The sequence below is a fragment of the Accipiter gentilis genome, chromosome 8 (assembly GCF_929443795.1).
Source record: "Accipiter gentilis chromosome 8, bAccGen1.1, whole genome shotgun sequence".
NCBI lineage: Eukaryota > Metazoa > Chordata > Aves > Accipitriformes > Accipitridae > Astur > Astur gentilis.
This window is the reverse complement of record NC_064887.1, coordinates 168,342-187,320: the sequence shown is the minus strand read 5'-3', so window position 1 is coordinate 187,320 and position 18,979 is coordinate 168,342. Positions and strand designations below refer to the sequence as shown.

Here is an 18,979-nt window from a genome sequence, read left to right as displayed (position 1 = left end):
CTTTCGAACTGTGACCATAAGAAAGGAAGGTGGCTGTTCCTTTTGTTTCTCCTTTTCTTGGCATACACTTAAATTTGTGTCAGAACAGGAGAGAAGGCCTAACGTCAGCTTCAGGAGTCTGAATGCATATGGAAAGCTCAGTGTAGGACTTGAAATTCAGGACAATGGCAGTAACTGGAATCGGTACCTGCTGTCTTCCATCTTTTGCTCTGCAGTGAGCCTGAAGTTTCTGATGCTCGAATTTTTAAAGCTGTCTGAGAGAGCACGCGCCTGTTCTGAGCTAGGAGGCTGGGGGCAGTGCCTTTCGGGTGTCAGCTGACAAGCTGCAACTGTTAGAATTTCTCTTGTGAAGCTGAATAGCCATTAAAACTACAACTGTCCTCAAAGAGTTGCTGGCTTTGGTTTGGAGTGGTTTTTTTAATGCAGAGGTATTAAATTCCAGAGTTAAAATGTTGTCTAGTCAAAATGTTAATTGAAACAGTTTTAGTGATGTATATTACATGCTAGCGTACAAAGCAGCATTACAGTGTTCTAAAACGTGCATAGAAGGACATATATTGAAGACAGTTCTAGATGTAAACAAGCTTTATGGTTTTTATTGGGATCTTTTGGTATCTAAACTCTTGAGCAGGGGCAAGAACCTCTCTGAAGCTCCTGCTGAAACAGGAACATCCTGTTGAAGAATGAATGTGGGACAAAATACGTTTGAAGGCTTTAGTCCTGGTTTGAAGAGCATAGCAGACCCTTTCTTTGCGCTCCTGCATCACCCTTCTCTTGTCCGTCATTGCACATTTACAGTGGAGCGTCTTGCGTGCCCAGCAACTCTCTTTACTGTTGTATCACGTACAGCTGTCCCAGTAACTGCCGCTTTCCAATTTGTTTTCCTTGACCGCAGAACCCCCTCTCGGCGCGGGGGAAGCGGAGACGGCGGCCCTCTGCCACCGGCCCGGCAGCGAGCGGAGCGGCAGCCGCTTCTCCCTCCGCCTCGGGAGGCGGGCGCTCGGTCGCGGTGTGGGTGGGAGACTCGTGCGCATGCGCGGGAGGGTCGCGTTTGCCGCCATTTTGAGAGGAAGCGGTGCTGGCTGCTGTGGGTGCGCCTCAGGCGGTGCCCGCGGTGGGGGAGGTGGCGATGCTGAAGCAGGGCAGCATGGTGGACGTGTGCGGGCGGGCCGCCGCCTCGGAGTCCTATACGGGCCGCGGCTCTTCCACGTCGGGGTTGGGCGGGCGAGCGGAGCAGGCACCCCGCTATACCTTTGGGCTGCTGCAGACGCCGCGCAGCACGGCGGACAGCACCGGCGACTTTTCTAGCAGCGAGGTGAGGCCGGGTAGCTCCAGCGGGGAAGGCCTCGCTCCCAGCCGCGCTGCCAAGGGTAGCAGGGTGAAGCCGCCGGTTCCTGGAAGAGGAGGTGGGGTGCGACGTCGCCATCTCCGCCCGGTTTATCCCTTTCTTCTATCCTGCTGCCCTCGTTGCTTGGGACGGGCTTCGAAAGAGCTGTTACAAGCGGTACTTGTACTGAGAAGGGGGCAGCGGTATCTCTTCGTCCTAGCGACCTCTTTTTTTTTCTCTTTTTTTTCTTTTTTTTTTTTTTTTTCCGGTCAGCCCATCGGAGCAATAGTAGTCGTTTCTCGCAATTCCTTAAATATTTTTTTATTATTTTCTTTATGTAATCTTCATAAATGCCACTATCTGAGTTCCCTGCTGGGGCCAATAAACTGGTTTGAATTGCAACACAGCATTTGCTTTACTAGTGACCTGAACCACGTTCAGTTGGTTATGGATTTTGGTTTTGTGTTTGGTCTTTTGGTTGGTTGGTTTTGAGTTTTTTTTGTTTCGGTTTGGTTTGGGTTTTTTGCCCTGGCCTTTGAAATAGTTTTAAGTGCTGTTATGCTTGATGTGCTGTAAGAATGTTGTGGGCCTATAACGCAACACTGCTGTTTGCCATCCTTTACATAAAACTGCTGTTAACGCCAGTCTCCTGGCTCTCCCCTGAGGACGAGACCCCTCAGCAGCTCCTGCCTACTGAACATGTGTGTATCAACCAGTTCATAAGACTTGGTCCTGCTATCAAAGTCTGTATCTTTGCAGGCAGAAAAAAATGGTTCAAATTGTATTTTTTCAGTGGAAAAACTATAAAAAGAATTGGAAATTCTTTTAACACTTGCTGAAATGCATGCTGAAGTACATACATCTCTATTATGCATAAATTGGCAAGAAAGTAACATGGTTTTGGGTAATGTGTATGATCAGTCATGAATCATTAAGAAAACCACAACAACCAAACAAAACTTAGAATGCTAATTTGAGTAGGGCATAACTTAAATGTTGGTTTTAAAAAATACCTGTAGATGATTTGGTTCATCTGGTCTTTCAGATTATGCTTTTCTCCATGTTATGCCAGATTCAGTACACTCTAAGATAATAAATAGCAAAGTCTTGTCTGCCAAACTTCTGAGTGAACTTATGCCAAAATCTAAGCAAATGCTATTTTTAAAAATAATTTACATACATTGCAATGCAGATTTGTCCACTCTTTTAAAAAAAATTACAGTCTGAACTAATAATTTTTTTTAGGTGTCACAGTTTTGTAAGATTCAAACAGACAAACAAAAAAACCCAAACCAAACGGAAAAAACCCCAGTACTGTAAATATTTTTTGTACCAACCATGAGAAAATGTCATGCAGTTAATGGGTCATCTGAGAGCAATACTGAAGTATTTTGTCTTGTAGATCAGTTTTTAGTGTAATAGAAGGAACAGAAACATTTGGTTTCACATGTCTCTTAATACCTGGAATTTTGTAAGTTTTAAGTGGAAAAACTCTTTATATTTTAATTCATTTTTTTATCTTAAGAAGCAATTATCCAAGCTAGATTAAGGATGTGATGTTGGTTTTAGTCATCTCAAGAGAACTGGAAATAAGTAAAATACTTTTAAGTTATCAAAACTAAAGAATGATCTGAGAAAAAGAGATTTTGCAGGACTTAAAAAAGGTATATGAATCTTAAGATACACGTGTAAAAGAAACCGCAGATAACAAAGACGTCCCAGCTTATTGCATGACTTTTGAGAGTTGAACTCCGTAATTCAAAGTGGGATCATTCTCAAATGGAGGCATTTTTGAGCATGGTTCTTTGTTTTCTCTTACTGTACTTTTTTAAAAAAGAATGCTCAGCTTTAAAAAAAATAAATAAAAATTGTCATAAATGTGTGCAGTTTTAGATACGGATTTTAAAACTGATGAGCAAATGCGAGATAGAGCTGACTTATAGCATTCTTTCATAAACCTACAATTCATTAGAATATTAAATTATGCATTGTAAAGTGACTTCTGTTGCATTATTTCAGTCCAACAATGTAAACAAAGATTTTTACTGGCACTGCAAGTAGCGTCATTGTGGAAAATAACCATATTGATACAAGCTTGTTTTCAAAACAGACTGATATTTATTTCATTTTATACTTTGGAGAGCTTTTATAGAATGATCTTAAAGGTTACTGCTTTAATTGCTATTTCTATTTCCAGTAACAAAAACAAAGTTTTCTAAGCTATATATTTATATATTGCTTTCTGACTAAGAAATGATTCAAATCTTTTTTTTTTTCTTTTTCATTTAAATGGTAACACAGTTTAACGTGTCTGTTTTCAAAAGTTAATTTTTTTTCCCCCTCCCCTCAGAATCATATTTTGGGGACAAAAGTTCTTATGTAGAAAATGCTAGTGCATTGAATCTCACGAGTTCTTCTTCTGTGCGAGGCCTGAATAGCACATATATAGGACGAACGCCCCTCTCTTCTGGTAGATCTGTTTGCAGAAGCCATACCCCTCTTATGGGATATTCAGGTAAGATTAATAGCTCTTAAAGGAAGTAGCCCCACTTACATTTCTAACATTAATTTATTAAACATACTTTATTTTTTAATGTGATACAGTAAGATACTGAAATATATTAAAAACACAAAACATAATCTGTTTTGTACTACAGGGATGTCTGCCAATGAAAGATGCACCCATAGTGGAAAATACTACTTTAGATATTGAATTGATGTTTTGGTATTGCAACCTCTGGTCACTTACTTGGCATTCATGTGTAAATTATCAGTGAAGTTAGAATTCAGACTTTTTTCAGATTGTCCAAAACTGAATTATTTTCGTGGACATGTTGGTTTGTGTGGCGACTGAACTGAAGAGCCCAAATTTATGCATATTTCTAATCAGCGTTTCTTTTTAGGTTTGTAATGCATTGTACATCACACATCATGATGTCATTCTCAGGTTTCTTGGTGCAAGTTTTATGCATTTTATGTTGCTATCTTCAAAGGTGTAGAACACTAGTTCTTCAGGAGAACACTTGCATAGTAGCTCATTGGGTGTACGTTTTGCAGTGCTTCTTACGAACAAAGTTGTGTTACAGGGTAATGATGCCTTGTGCCATATTACGTGTATCTGTGCTCTGGTAGTGCAGAAGTAATGGGATTCAAAGTTCTTTCACAGTCTGACTAATCATTATCAGTTCAGTCTTCAGTGTTCTTGAAGTTATTTACTGGTAATTCTCTGAAGTAATGAAATTATTTAAAAATTTATTTAAAAAAAATTTTATCTATTCCTGGTAAGAATACAAATTGGCTCTCCACTTGCTACTGAATTGAATTACTGTTTTGCAAAAGGTAAGTAACATGAAGTTTGTAATTTCCTACAGCTGTTGTGATCCACAGTTTTCTTTGTGACTACTCAAGGAATTGAGGAATCAGAGTAACTATGAAGTTGAAATCCACAGAGCAGATTTCTCTAGACTTTGTGCAACTTAACAATGAAACAAGCCCACATCTTCAGTTTCCTTTTGATTATTTTTTTTTCATTGTGTTGTTTAGCCTGGAGAAAAGGAGGCTGAGGGGAGAACTTACCGCTCTCTACAACTACCTAAAGGAGGTGGTAGCGAGGTGGGGGTCCGTCTCTTCTCCCAAGTAACAGGCAATGGGGCGAAAGGAAACGGTCTCAAGTTGTGCCACGGGAGGCTTAGATTGGATATTAGGAAAAATTTCTTTACTGAAAGGGTTGGCAGGCATTGGAACAGGCTGCCCAGGGAAGGGGCTGAGCCGCCATCCCTGGAGGTATTTAAAAGACCCGTAGATGTGGTGCTTAGGGACATGGGTTAGTGGTGGGCTTGGCAGTGCTGGGTTAATGGTTGGACTTGATGATCTTAAAGGCCTTTTCCAGCCTCAGTGATTCTGTGATTCTATGGTTCTATGTTTGTGTGTGTGCACATCTATATATTTGTTTATGCTTGCTGTATTGTATGTGACATTCCTTGATCAATCTTGCACTGATCTGTACTGAAGACAGCGTATCCAGAGTATCACATTCTGAAGAGCATTGTTTGGTCACTGTATTTTTTTTAGTGTGACAAACTGAAAACCTAACCATTTTCCAAATAAAATTTTTGTAATTACCATACCTAAACTAAAATACTTATTAACTTCACCTTTTAGTTGCTTTTAAAGAAGAGTTAATACTGTAATCAGCTGCTGCTGATGGGCATGGGGTTATTCTGAGTAGAAGATTCAGAATAACAATTACATTTTCAGCAGGTCTCAGATGAAACTTTATGTGAATGCTGTTGCTGACATCTTGTGGCCTACAGAGCATAGGTAGAATAAACGAAGGTTCAGACTCGGTTGTGTGCAGCAGCAGAGATTTTGCTCAAGTGGTAGCCAGTTGCAATTCAAACAGCCTTTTAATATTAAGTTCTTAGATAAACTCTGATTCTGATCTTACCTTTCCCGATCCCTAGTAGGATTTGTTTTGATTCTCGGGGTACAAATTGAGTTTACTCAGAGGAAAAGGGCAGGTTTGGTGTATTATGCCTTCTCAGCTGGATTGTTCTGTTTTGAGAATACTCTTATTCCATTGCTTTTTGAGAGCAAATTCTGTGAAGAACAAGGGAAGGTAATGGTGAAAGAGAATGTAAATAATCACTATGAAGCAGGTAGAGTTTATTGGTGTTTCAGATCAGTAAATATGTCTGTGCTATCAAAATCCAATACTGTTTAGATGTTTTTGAAAGTGTAAATGGGGCATGCTTTGTATGTGCACATATTTTTCTTACTTTGAATACTTTAGACTTGTCCCACTGGATGGGGGGGAGTGAGTGAGAGGCTGCGTGGTGCTTAGTTGCTGGCTGGGGTTAAACCACGACAGTCTTAATGGTTATTTAATAATGGCATCTCTTCTGAACATTAAGTGAATTCAAGAAGGATTAAGTGAAGAATCTGTTCAATTCAGCTATTGTAAGGTTTAGTTTGGCTTTCAGCTGAAAGCTGAGAAGATTGAGATCATGAAGGGTTTCTCCAGTTTGAGAAGTTATACCAAAGTGTATATAGCAGCTGCTTTTCACAGAGTGGTAATTAAATTACTTCAGTATTGCTCAGCAAGTTACACATTTTCTCATTTGAATAGCACGGTCTCACAGTCTTTGGTCACAGATTTCCAAACATAACACATTAGTAGCTTCTCCAACAGAATTTGGAAGAATGTAACACCATTTTGCAAACATGAAGCAAAAATTAGCTGAGACACCAGAAGAAGCACTGCATACATATTTTTGGTCTTTCATAGATTGAAAGAAGTTCAGTACATGGAACTAAAATGGCATCACCCCATTAGTTAAATGTCATATTTAGGGAAAACAGTAGTGCTAGAAGACAGTTGGTTTTTAACTCGATACTATATGAAGTCCAGTACTGTATGAAGCGGTGTGGGAGGAGTGAGATGAAGGAATGTCCCGTCAACTATACTGCAGTAAACCATGGTTGAACACAAAATAGCCCTATTTTTGAAATTAGCTATTTGGATCTGAATGATACGAGATTAGGAATCAGAGGTCTATAGAGTTCAGTTTAGGTATAAACGTCAGGATTATTGTAAGTCTGTAGTACAATCCCAAAGTAGATCTGCTATATTATGTTGGACAAATTGCTAGAGCAGCTGGGTCAGTGGTTTTATCTACATGGGAAAAGAAAGAGACCTGATAAGAAAATGAAGTTTAGGGTCTTCAGAAAGGAAGACGTGTTAAGGAGCTGTAATCTTAATTTTCAAGCTTAATCTTTTTAAGGGGTGTCTCGGAGAGATACCTGGATATTTGAAGAAGGAGATGAGATCAGCTGAGTTTGTGATGATATTTGGAAAAATTTAAGCCAAACCAATTTTAAGATACTAAAAGTGTTTTTTAAAAAGAAAACACCAAAATGAAAATCAAATTATTTGGTCTCAAGCATACTGTAGATATATATAAATTTATATATTTTAGAATAGTTCAGTAAGTTTAGTGTAAAATCATATTATATATATATATATATTAAAAAAAAAAAAAACATTTGTTTCCCCTAACTTGATGAGATCTAAGCCACCTCGATCAGAGTTGTGCTTTTTGTGGAATATTAACTTACAGTATCTCTCTCCAATTAATACACCTGATTTTAACTAGCGGTAATAGCTATGAATCGTTTTGAATTTAAAATGGGAAGTGTTAATAATAGCCTGCCTTTTGGCATGTACTAAACATCTGTTTTGTTTAGTACAGAGATAGTGACTCAGAAACTGTATTTTCACTTGCTATGTGGTTAGGTCTGATAATCTTAAATGAATGGATTCAATCAATCTTACATTAAAAAAGTACGATGTTCATACTTTGGAAAGTGTGCCTTGTCTGTATGGTATGGCAAGTAGAGTTCAACAACCAGGGTTTCTGATTTTTAAGTTTCATAAATTAAAAGGGCTTTCCATGGATATGGGAATATAAACATATATATCACCTGGAATGTCAAAGTATGATTCTGTGAATGTATAGTAGTGGCTCATAATTGAATATATGCAACTCTTTTACAGTTACATCCTCATCTGCAGTCTCTGCTCATACTGTTGCGTCGGTTATTGTAGCTGTAGTAGAAGGAAGAGGCCTTGCCAGAGGTGAAGTAGGAATGGCCAGTATTGACTTAAAAAATCCTGAGGTGATATTATCACAGTTTGCAGACAGTACAACTTATGCCAAGGTATTGGTGCATACTTAATTGCTGTATCCCTTATAGGCTAATTATTGTGACTTTCTTTCTTAAAAAAGCTTATGACTAATGGGAAATTAAATTTTTAGTCCGTAGAAGAAATTTCTCAAAAGTGAAAGTAATGACTTCTAGAAAATGTGCAATGTTGAGAGGACTGCTATTTTTGTTACTGTGCCGGAGATTTTAGCTAAAGAGGAAAGAATGTTTTGCAAAAGAAAAATAGCCTTTCTGCAAAAAATAGTGTGTTTGAACTATGTGGAAGTGAGATGCCTTGTTTTGAAGAGCATTGGGCAATATGTGGTAGTAGAACTTGCAAATATTTTTCATCAAACAACTCTTGAGAGCAGAACTGCATAAATGGAGGGGAGGGAGGGACGGTAACTCTAGGGCTAGCTTTGTATGGTGGCATAAATATTCCTTCTCAGTTTGAAATGAAATTCATTCAATTTACAGCCAAGTGTTCTGCCTACCAGCACTGCATACTCTGCGTTAATTTGGAGAGTAATCTCTCTGCTTTATGCAACACCACCATTAATGAAACATCTTATTTAATGGTTTTGTTCTAGGTATGCATGCTAGAAAATAATGTGGCTTGTAGCATCTTTAGAATATTCAAAGAAATAAAAACTAAGTTTAATTAGGAGAATAAGTAGACATGACTCAGAATATAAAGAGCTATCAAATCTATTTACTAAAATATATGTTGTATAATGTCATTTTCTTTGATCATTAGTGCTTTTAAAGCTTATCCTGGTCTTACCACACGTAAGTACATACTGAACCTGACAGCTGCAGAAATACTTCTGTAATACACAGTACTAAAAATCAAAATCAGATGTGCACCTTGAAAATGTGGGTGCATGAGAAAATGTAGACATTCAAGTGACAATGTGGCAACTTAAATAACAAATTCACTTAAAGGTTTGAAAGTGAAAAATTGATTTCCTTGTACCTAGAAGAAAAAGCCCCATGTAATCAAAAGAATGGTAAGATGAGAATTCTGCAAGGAAACTTCAGATTATTTTTATGGAAATTGTTTACTAATTTTAATGGTTTCATTAAGACTACAGTTCTAAGAGTAAAAGACTTTCTTTTTAGCAAGCAGTAGATGTGTTTAGAGTCTCCCCTGTTCTACTGTGTCAGGGTTAAGAACTGTATTATTGTCCCATGAAATTTATCTTTCTCGAACTGAGAAGTATTTTAGCTGCCCAAACTCCTCCCCCAACCCTTTACTTTCAGTTTTGACTTGAATTTAATGATAAAATAGAATTACTTCTCTTAAGTCTCATACTTTGTCTTTAAATTCCGATAACATGACTCTCTTCTCTGTTACTCAGACTTATATCTAGATACGTTTACATCTTCTATGACCGCCTGTCAGGCCATGGCCAGATTGTTCGGTATTTTCCTCCCTTACCACTCTAAAAGATGGCATTTTTATTTGTACATGTATCTTCCTAATTTTCCATTTAGGTTACGGAGTTTTCCATTCTGTAGGCATACCTGATACTGTATTGACCATCCAGTACAAAAAAAAAAAAAAAACAACAAAAAACCCAACAACAACAAAAACCCCAAAACCCAAAAAACGGAAGAGCTGCTAGTATTCAACTGCTTTTCCCAAAAGCACTACATGGCCTAGTTTCTTATCTTAGTTTCTAATGCCTTTAACAATGCTGTCTATCTGCTGATCAGCTGTTTTCTTACAGTGTCACTATCCATGTTTTGCTAGTGATTGATATCAAGCTTATTGTATTTTCTTTTTCTTGTGCACCCTTTTATTTTTGAATATTCTGTAAATTAAATCAGTAAAGTTTTCTTGTATTATTTAAGTTCCTCAAAGTTTGCTTTAACTGAAAGCCTCTGAAAAAACTTCGTAATGATTATCAGATATAATGGGTAGTGATAGCTCTCCCTCCCATGCCTCAATACCCTTAGATGATTTATTCTGTGTATTTTTTTTATGCTTGTTCACCTTTCTGTTGTTATCTGTCCCTTCTTTCACATCTTAACTTCTAAGCACGTAAAATATAGTCTGGTTTTCTTCATGTTTCTCCCTTGACAATTTGTGGATGATGATACAAATGAGTGTAAGTGCATAATGATGTCTTTTCTTATATAGTAAACAAATGGAAAAGCATATAGTGTAGTTTAAATCCCTACAGCAGGTGTGTGTAACATAATCAAAGCAAAACTGGTTTAAATATGCACATTTTAAGCCATATTGAAAAAGGTAAGACTGAGATAAATGTTATAAGAGGAGGTTAGAACAAAGTCTAAAACAAGTCTCAATCAAAAGATTATTAATATTCAGCCCTGTTGCATTTCTTTATCTTCCAGACCACCATTAACTTTATAGCTGCAAGCCTAGAAACTGCCATCTCTTGAAAATTGAGTCCTTCTCCCATCATAGCCATGGAATATAGTTTTGGATATTTATCTCTTTCTTTGATGACAAGCATTTTTCTGTGTTTAAATAACATGGGATAGATACCTTTTTTTTTTTTTTTAATTTAGTTCCATGTATATTTATATACCTGTATCTATAGACACAGATAAATTTGACTCATTAGTGTAGAAGTTAGCAGAAAATTTGGTCTTTATTTACAAGACTGGAACTGTGATTTTAAAATACAAGGATTCTGTAATTATTTGTTGCTGGTTCATTACCATGTAAAAATATTTTAGATTATATGGGGTTTTTTATTTAATTATTTTGATTATTTGTTTTTGTTCAGGTTGTTACAAAACTCAAGATTTTAACACCACTAGAAATAATAATGTCAAACACTGCTTGTGATGCAGGGAACACAACAAAATTGTTCAGTCTAATAAGAGAACATTTCAAGGTAAACTCTTAAATTTCATTCCATATTTTAGAGTTCTTGTTGATCACTTTGCTGATCTGAGAGTTTTCCACAACTTCTAAAACCTTAAATGCAGTCAGATTTTGTGTTTTCTATGATTTTCAGGCCTAATTATACCATGGTAAAGAATAATCTAAATGCAGCTCCAATGCTGCTAGTTTTAATCCTGACAGTTATAGAGATAAGTATATTACTGATTAAAGACAAAAGTTTTGTATTTGTGGCATTGAAGTAATTTGAGAATTACTGAACCTAGGAAAGAATCAGAGATGAAAAAATCAAGAATTTTTCTTTGCTCCTTTGTTTTCTCAACCTGATAAATAGATGGGGCTAGTGTATCACAGAATAGGGAAAAGGGCACTAGCAGGGTAAAAGAGGGTGGGATGAACTAATTTACGTGATTTATGAGTATTAAAGCCTCAGAACTTTTAAAAAACTGTATTACTGAATTGCTTCTATGGCTGCACTACTGATAGCTTCTTCATGAGTCCTCTTCTACTTCCTGACCTCTCTCCTCTTTTTCATACATAAAGCACTTGCACATCGCACACATTCAGTTACATAGACCTGCATGTCTTTATTCCCTGTTTACCATTGAAGGCTTGATAATGATCCCTTGGGCTTAAACCTTGGCAAGGGAAAACCTTAATTTGAATGTGAGCATCGATGCTAGCATGAAAATAACTCTCCCTGAAAAGTCATTAATTTTAACCAAATTTCAAGGGGAGTGAGAAAACAGCTATGATAGATTAATCCCCAGGTTAAATTCAAAATTTGGAGTAGCTAATTCTTGAGAGGAAAAGCAATATCCAAGAAAAAGCCTATGATAATTTCCTAAAAATGGTAGTATGAGCCTTTTTATATGTATTCATTACCAGAGAGAAGGAAAGATGAGTGACAATAGCGTGGCTTGTGCTAATAAGCTAGAACGAATACTTCTACAAAGACAGATTGCTGAATCAGTTGATAGATGAATCTGTTGATAGATTTTCTTGGAAACACATACCACTAGAAAAATAGAGAAGTCTGTCTAATGAAAAAATCTGTAACTTTTTCAACTATGTGCTTTTCCCCCCCCATCTTCATAGAATGTGACTTTTACAACTGTCCAAAGAAAATACTTCAATGAAACAAAGGGTTTGGAATACATAGAACAATTGTGTGCGTCTGAATTCAGCACCATTTTCATGGAGGTTCAATCAAAGTATGTTTAAATGAGGAAAAAGCATACTGTGTCCAGATAAGGTTTTAACAGCTTTTTACATACTCGGTACACAAGTCTGTGGCTTGTTGCGAAAGTTAGAAAATCATAGAGCTGTTGTTTTATTTTTCCCCTCCAGTGTTTCTGATACATCTAGAAACTTAAATAGAAAGCCCATTACACTACGTTTTGTTTTGTTTTGTTTTGTGGTGTTTTTTTTTGTTTTCACAACTTTCCACTTTTTCATTCTGTCCTTAAAGATCCAACCTAACAGCTATGATTGACTTTCTTTCTGGCCTCGGCAAATGTTTTCTCTGTATCAACAATTTTAAGTAGTGTTACTTGGTGACCTGGGTCTTTGTTTCAAGCCACATGTAACTACTGAAATATATATATATTCATGATACCAGCTATATAGTGTGGGGTGTCAAGTGTACAGAGACTCAAACATTCATGAATATTTGATTTTCATGCATATATGTGCATTATACATGGGTTGGTGTGTACTTAAAACATACTGCTTTTTCAGTGCTATCAATCCCAGTAGATGTCAAGCAGAAGTATGAATGTGATTTCTGTAGTGCAGAGCTTGTTTTTGTGAAATTCAAATAGCACTATTCAACATTAATTAAAGATTGTTTCTTTCCAAGGTATTACTGTCTTGCAGCTGCTGCAGCTTTGCTAAAATACGTTGAATTTATTCAAAATTCAGTTTATGCTCCTAAATCACTCAAGGTGCGTTTCCAGGGGAGTGAGAAAACAGCTATGATAGATTCATCATCAGCGCAAAATCTTGAACTAGTAATTAATAACAGAGATTCTCGGTAAGAATATTTAAGTTTACAAATTACATTTTTATAGAGTTATATTTCACCAAGTTTCCTTGACGTTTGTGTCAGAGCTGAGCTATTTATTTCTGTATGACAGAACTTATATACCATTCAGAGCTTTTAAAAAAACATTTGGACAGAGAAATGCATTACAATTCAGCACTAAATTTCTAGGATAGGAAATCCTACAAGTGAGTTGCGGGAAGAGATGATACATAGCCATCTTTACATTGATGTCTATATTTTATTCAAACTTATGATGTTGATGCAGGTTTTCACAGATTGTGGAATGAAAGAGGCAACATTTCTGCAAGAAGTTACTTACGTTGGATTAAAATGCCTAGGTTTTATTCATTTTACACAAGCTAAACACTCCAGGCTTGAAAAGCTGTTTTGTTTTCCTTTAGCTCTAAGGAACAGTGGCAAGCAAAGTAATTTCTATAATGATGGTCATGTGCAATGTGGTACTTGATTGCATGGTAGTTCTCCACAATGAAAACAATGCTTGGAGCACTTCCTTCACCAGGAGTTACTTGTCTTCTAGGCAGAAGAAGCTGCAAGTCTTACCTTCTCAAGACTGTTATGCTTCTGGTTATAAAGCAAAAGACTTGGAACTTGCACTATGCTGCCTGCCAAGTTCTGAGATCCACCTCTTTTTAGAAGTCCACTCATCACCCTGATACAGAAAGGGTAGCCTGGAGATTCTTCACTCTCCAAGTATTACTTATAAGAGCTTTCCACTTGGAGAGATGTCATAGCATCATAGAATGGCTTGGATTGGAAGGGACCTTTAAAGATCATCTAGTTCCAACCTCCCTGCTGTTGGCGAGAACATCCTTGACTAGATCAATCGTCCTTACCCTTCTGCCACTGCGCTTTTTTTTTTTTTTTTTTTTTTTTTTGAAATTTTTGTCAGGATCGTAGAGTACACAGATGTGTTCTTCGGAAGTGGGAGGTAACTATAGTTTCTGCTCATCTGTCGTGCACTGCCCCCAGTTCCTCCTTGTTTGCTCCATTGCTTCATATGTAACTGCAGGAGCCATCCACTCTAAGATTGGTACCCTCAGAGCAATATTTTGCCAAAAGCTGCTCCTAATTCCACAGATGGTTTTGAGGAGGAGGAGGTCACAGGAGGAACTGAGCAACAGTAAACTGCTTTAAGATATATTTTTTTTTTAGCATTATTGCTGCAGAATTTTTGCTGACCCAGTAACAAGTTTGAATCAGACCACACACAGCTATTTTCATTACATAGATCTTACCGCTAAAGCCTGGTTATATATCTTTGTATCAGATATTAACAGGTAAAAGTTAATAGTACAGGCACACACCGGAAACACCTAAATTGAGTTCTTATGCCAGTACTAATTCTGGAGGGGCTTGTTTCTCTTCATTTACTGTATACAGAAATGAACCCTCAACTGCTTAAAGGTAGGCAGTGTGGATATTATCCCAGATGTAGAGTTCCCCTTAAGTGTTGTCATGAGTTGCATCTTATGGTAAATATGTTCTTAATAAAACTGGGTTTGAATTTTGCCCTTTTTTAATTCTCTTGACTATTGCTTTGTTCTTTTATACCATGGTATTTCAGGAGTTTCTGTACTATCTCTCTATCTTTATGCTGTTTGTTTTATATACTTGTATCAGATTTCTTCCTATTCAAGTTCTGTTTTCAATCAATATGTTTATATGGCCCCAGTGTTTTCACTGGCCTTCTTTCAAGCCAATAGCACTGAAGGTTTCCAGTTAATAAAACTGTTAAGGTGTGTACTAGTTGTAAATATTGTAGACTGTTTATTTTAAAGATACAATCAACCCTTAAGTGTGAGGCCCTGGGATGTGTAACATGTAAAAGCCATGAATGTGAAAACAATATTTAGAAATCATAAGCATGTTATTTGGCTCCTGTATTGACTCTCAGTCCTTTAAAAAAATAAAATCAAAGCTTATTTCTCTCTTGGACTTCTAAGTATTTTAAAACATTTTCAGAAAGGTATTTTAGTGAAAATGTTCTGATTAGTATTTGATCTCAGATTATAATTTGTCTCCTTTTGTAGCATTTGTTTGTTTTTTAATTAGTTCAATTGAGAGGAAAAATATGAACTTGAACTACTGCAGTAGGAATGGAATACTACTACAAAAAATGAGAAAAATATGGAGTACAAATGTATCTCTATATTTTGGAAAATGATATAATGAGGACTAATATTAAATTACCTGACTTTCTAAACTGCTGTAGTTCATATAATATACATGGCAAATAGAGAGGTACTAAGCATCCCAAAAGCATGCCTCAAATTTGTAGGATACTCTTACCTGGAAATATCACTTGACATTTACCATCTTTATTTTTGTGAGTGTATTCTTCACATCTGTTTTGTTTTCAAAGGAACGGTCACACGCTTTTTGGCATCCTAAATTACACTAAAACTCCAGGTGGAAGTAGAAGACTTAGATCCAATATCCTGGAGCCACTAGTTGATGCTGAAACAATTAACATGAGACTGGACTGTGTTCAGGAATTACTCCAGGATGAGGAGCTCTTTTTTGGTCTTCAAGCAGGTAGTAGTTTATTTTTTAATACATAGTATTATATTTCTTTGTAAACATTTTTTCTAATCTATGAAAGTATACAGTGTGACTCAATATGTTTGAAAAGTATTTTTTTTATGATTTGTCTGGTGACACTTATATAGTGGACACTTAATTTTTTGAAGTAATCTTCATTATGATAGTGATATTTTTCTCAAGTATTTTGCTAAGAGAAGTTAATTTCTCTGATAAAGTGGATAGAAGTCAGTGAGCCAATAGCTTTTTCAAAGAATTTGAGTTTGTCCTCTTCTATGGCTAGATACACACTATGTTGGAAGTATACAAATATGCATAATGTATATATTAGAACCAAATAAAGGCATCACTGATGTAATATTTGTTGTGTATGCATATCTTTTTCTGTTGCCCATAAAACATAGTGGTCCAGACAAATGTAAAAAAAAAAAAACCCCAACAATACCAGAGTATGAGTTAGTCCACCTGAAGTTGGATTGTGTAGTCTTAATCATTATCACAAGAGAAATATGATTCAACCTAACAAAGAATATTGCTGAATTGATATGTCCACCTGTACAATTATCACTGCATGCTTCGGTGTAGTAAGTATAGCTATGACAAAATAATGTAGATAGCAGCTATTTTTAACCTGCTTTTCTTTCCCTAGTAAATAATTTTTGAAGATAGAATGAAAGAAAATGATTAGCATAAGTATCACTAAGTAATTATGTGCATTAAAAAAAAAAAAGATTTTATACAATTTCAGTTCAGTTTCTGATCTGTTTACTTTTGTTTTACAGTTATCTCAAAATTCCTGGATACAGAACAACTACTTTCAGTTTTGGTACAAATTCCAAAGCAGGATACAGTATGTTTTGAAATATACCTTAGATGATCAGTTATCTGGCTATAACATGCAATATGTAAATGTGATATCTAGAAATAAGCATGATATGATAAGAAAAAGTCTGCACCTTAAAAAGACATGGTACAGCAGTAGAAGATTCTCATAGGAGAATGTTAGAAAAATTTGGGTTTGCTTCAATATTGCATTTATCTTAATTTATGCAAATTGACTTCAAAAAATGTTTACTTTTTCATCACTCCCCACCTTTATTCTTCATCAGTGTACATCCTATTCAACAGTACTAGAATGAGAGAGGAATTTTCTTCACATCAGCATAAAAGGAAAAAGTGTATAACAGAAATTTACTCTCTTGGTTTTGGAGGTTAATACAATTTTTGATAGCCTAAAGAAAATTAAGCATCTTTCTTACTAGAAATTAAATAATTTCTTAGTTTTCATGTAAGACAAATTAATAGAAGTCAGTGTTTATTGCCTGTAAAATTATTTTGAAAAAGGCTCTTAAGAAGCACTCTGACTTTGCTCAGCTGTGTTTATAATACAGACAAACTTAAATCTGTATTCAATTACTAAGTCAATTGTGTAAACATACAAAGCCAGAAGGGGACTTACCTGTTCATTTCCAAGATACAGATGTATAAGCTAAGCACAACTTTTTCATGCAGGAGTTAAGTGCTTCCTCTGAACAACAACCACCTGACAGAAAACAATATACTCGCTTCCACAGCATAAGCAGTACCAAATGAGATGGAAGTTTCCGTTACACTGACTGTTCTCATAAGCAGAGAACCTTAAGTCTCAAGCACAGAGAGAGAGAGATCTAGGTTATGAATACCGTCTGGAAGTCCCTTCTGCATCCAGTTCTCAACTTGACCCATGCTTCTCTGTTAACCTTTGAATGCAAGGAATAAGTAATGTCCTGGAGAACTGATTACTCTTAAGTTTTCTCAGGGTCCTGTGTTGTGGATTAAAAGAGTGCCCTGCTCTTATCTGTTACCTTAAATCACACATTTCACAAGGCGGACCAAAATGAAATGCAGATAAAAGCATTTATTCATAGAAGCATAACTAGACAATAAAGCTATAAATGCTTACAACAACATAGTTCAGTTGAAAGACAAGCAGTACTTTATCTTCTTATGTGAAGGCTTCAGCATTAAGGTATTTTATCCCTTATCCACTTGACAGTGGCAGCCATGGTTTCAGTCTGCGTGAGCACCTTAGGCCTCATGTTGCATCCATTAGAGTGCATTCAGGAACTTGACCAACAGAGAAGGCTTCTGTGACAGATCACCTTTGGGAGAATTACTGAGTATACCTTCAGATTCAAGTTCCTTAGAACCCTGCTTTCCTCCTCAGTATTTGTAGCGAATTTCCCCTTTGAAGTCTTCTAGGAGCTCAAGACAGATTTAATCTTTTGCCTTGAAACTCATGCTGTAACATTTTTAACCAGGAGATAGTTGTGATTAATTAAGGTTTCTCTTCCTTCAGTGTGCTAACATGTCATCGTTAGATGGGAGGTCAACTCCTGTTCTTAGCTATTTTGTAAACAAAAATTGCTGAAGGCGGTATAAAAGCTCTCTCCCCACTGGTGACTATTAACATGTTTCAAAGAAATATTTTTTTTTCTTCAGTCTCTGACTTGTATATCAATCTGTACATTAACACATGCAATAAAGGTATCAAAACAGGTTAAATACCTGTAGCTTACTACTGGATCTCGATTGAGACCAGACACACAGTTAACCATAGTGAGCTTGACATTACTGAACCTCAGCTTTTTTCTACTAAGCATATTTTAACCATTCCAAGTTATATTTGCCTACTGTACTTGAGTAGGATATTTCTGCCAATGCTTTTGAAGCTTACACTTGCCTGTGTTTATGCTGGTATGCCAGCACCATAGATATTTACAACTTTTTCACCTCTCAGTGTCTTCTCACATGCTGACTTACCTGCTTAGATAAATTACTTGTCTAATGCCACTTAAAGAAACCAGGTACAGACTCCAGCAGAACTGTAATAAGTGCAGACAAATTTCTTTAATGACATACCCAAAAAGCTGAATGTTTATTGCTCTCAGGCTTCCTTGTAGAGATCTGTACCATGAATGAAAGATCAGCTGTGTGACTAAAACTGTCATACTGGATGCCTTTATGTATACATAGGACCATGTACACCAAACTTTAACTGCAGTGTTTTGAATCTTGACTGCCTCCAATATAGCAGAGCTTTCTATTCGTGCAACAGTTCATTCAAGTGTTAACTCAGTTGCTTTAATCAAAGGCTAGATTAACCCATTCAGTATGTTTCACTGCCACTCCCCATAAAAATTTTCATTGCAAAATATTCCACTAGTCAATAGATGAGGTGCTTATCTGAAAAGCCTTGTTTCAGTCACTAGAAGTGTGAGTGGTACTTTCAACATGAGCATTCTCTCATTGTAAGGAGAACCATCAACTGACAATCTTGCTGAGCTGTGTTACTTGAAAAATGATGTCATTGGTGAAATCAAGTATTTCCTCTTACGAAATCTGCATATATAAGCAAATTAAAGGTATCTGGACAAAAAAAACCCCAGGTTTCCTTAGAAGACCCTCTTGCCTCAAT

The 18,979-nt window shown here is 36.4% G+C and overlaps 1 protein-coding gene across 1 annotated transcript in view; it reads left to right on the top strand.

The window, feature by feature from the left end:
- Positions 1 to 1,095: 1,095 nt before the first annotated feature.
- Positions 1,096 to 18,979, top strand: part of MSH4 (mutS homolog 4) — a 33,414-nt gene continuing 15,530 nt past the window's right edge. Inside the window, exons 1-8 of the mRNA XM_049808619.1 lie at positions 1,096 to 1,406; positions 3,678 to 3,842; positions 7,884 to 8,047; positions 10,795 to 10,905; positions 12,012 to 12,127; positions 12,775 to 12,948; positions 15,344 to 15,516; positions 16,305 to 16,372. Of these exons, the coding sequence (XP_049664576.1) occupies positions 1,130 to 1,406; positions 3,678 to 3,842; positions 7,884 to 8,047; positions 10,795 to 10,905; positions 12,012 to 12,127; positions 12,775 to 12,948; positions 15,344 to 15,516; positions 16,305 to 16,372 (1,248 nt within the window). The 5' untranslated portion in view covers positions 1,096 to 1,129. The remainder of the gene's footprint in view (positions 1,407 to 3,677; positions 3,843 to 7,883; positions 8,048 to 10,794; positions 10,906 to 12,011; positions 12,128 to 12,774; positions 12,949 to 15,343; positions 15,517 to 16,304; positions 16,373 to 18,979) is intronic.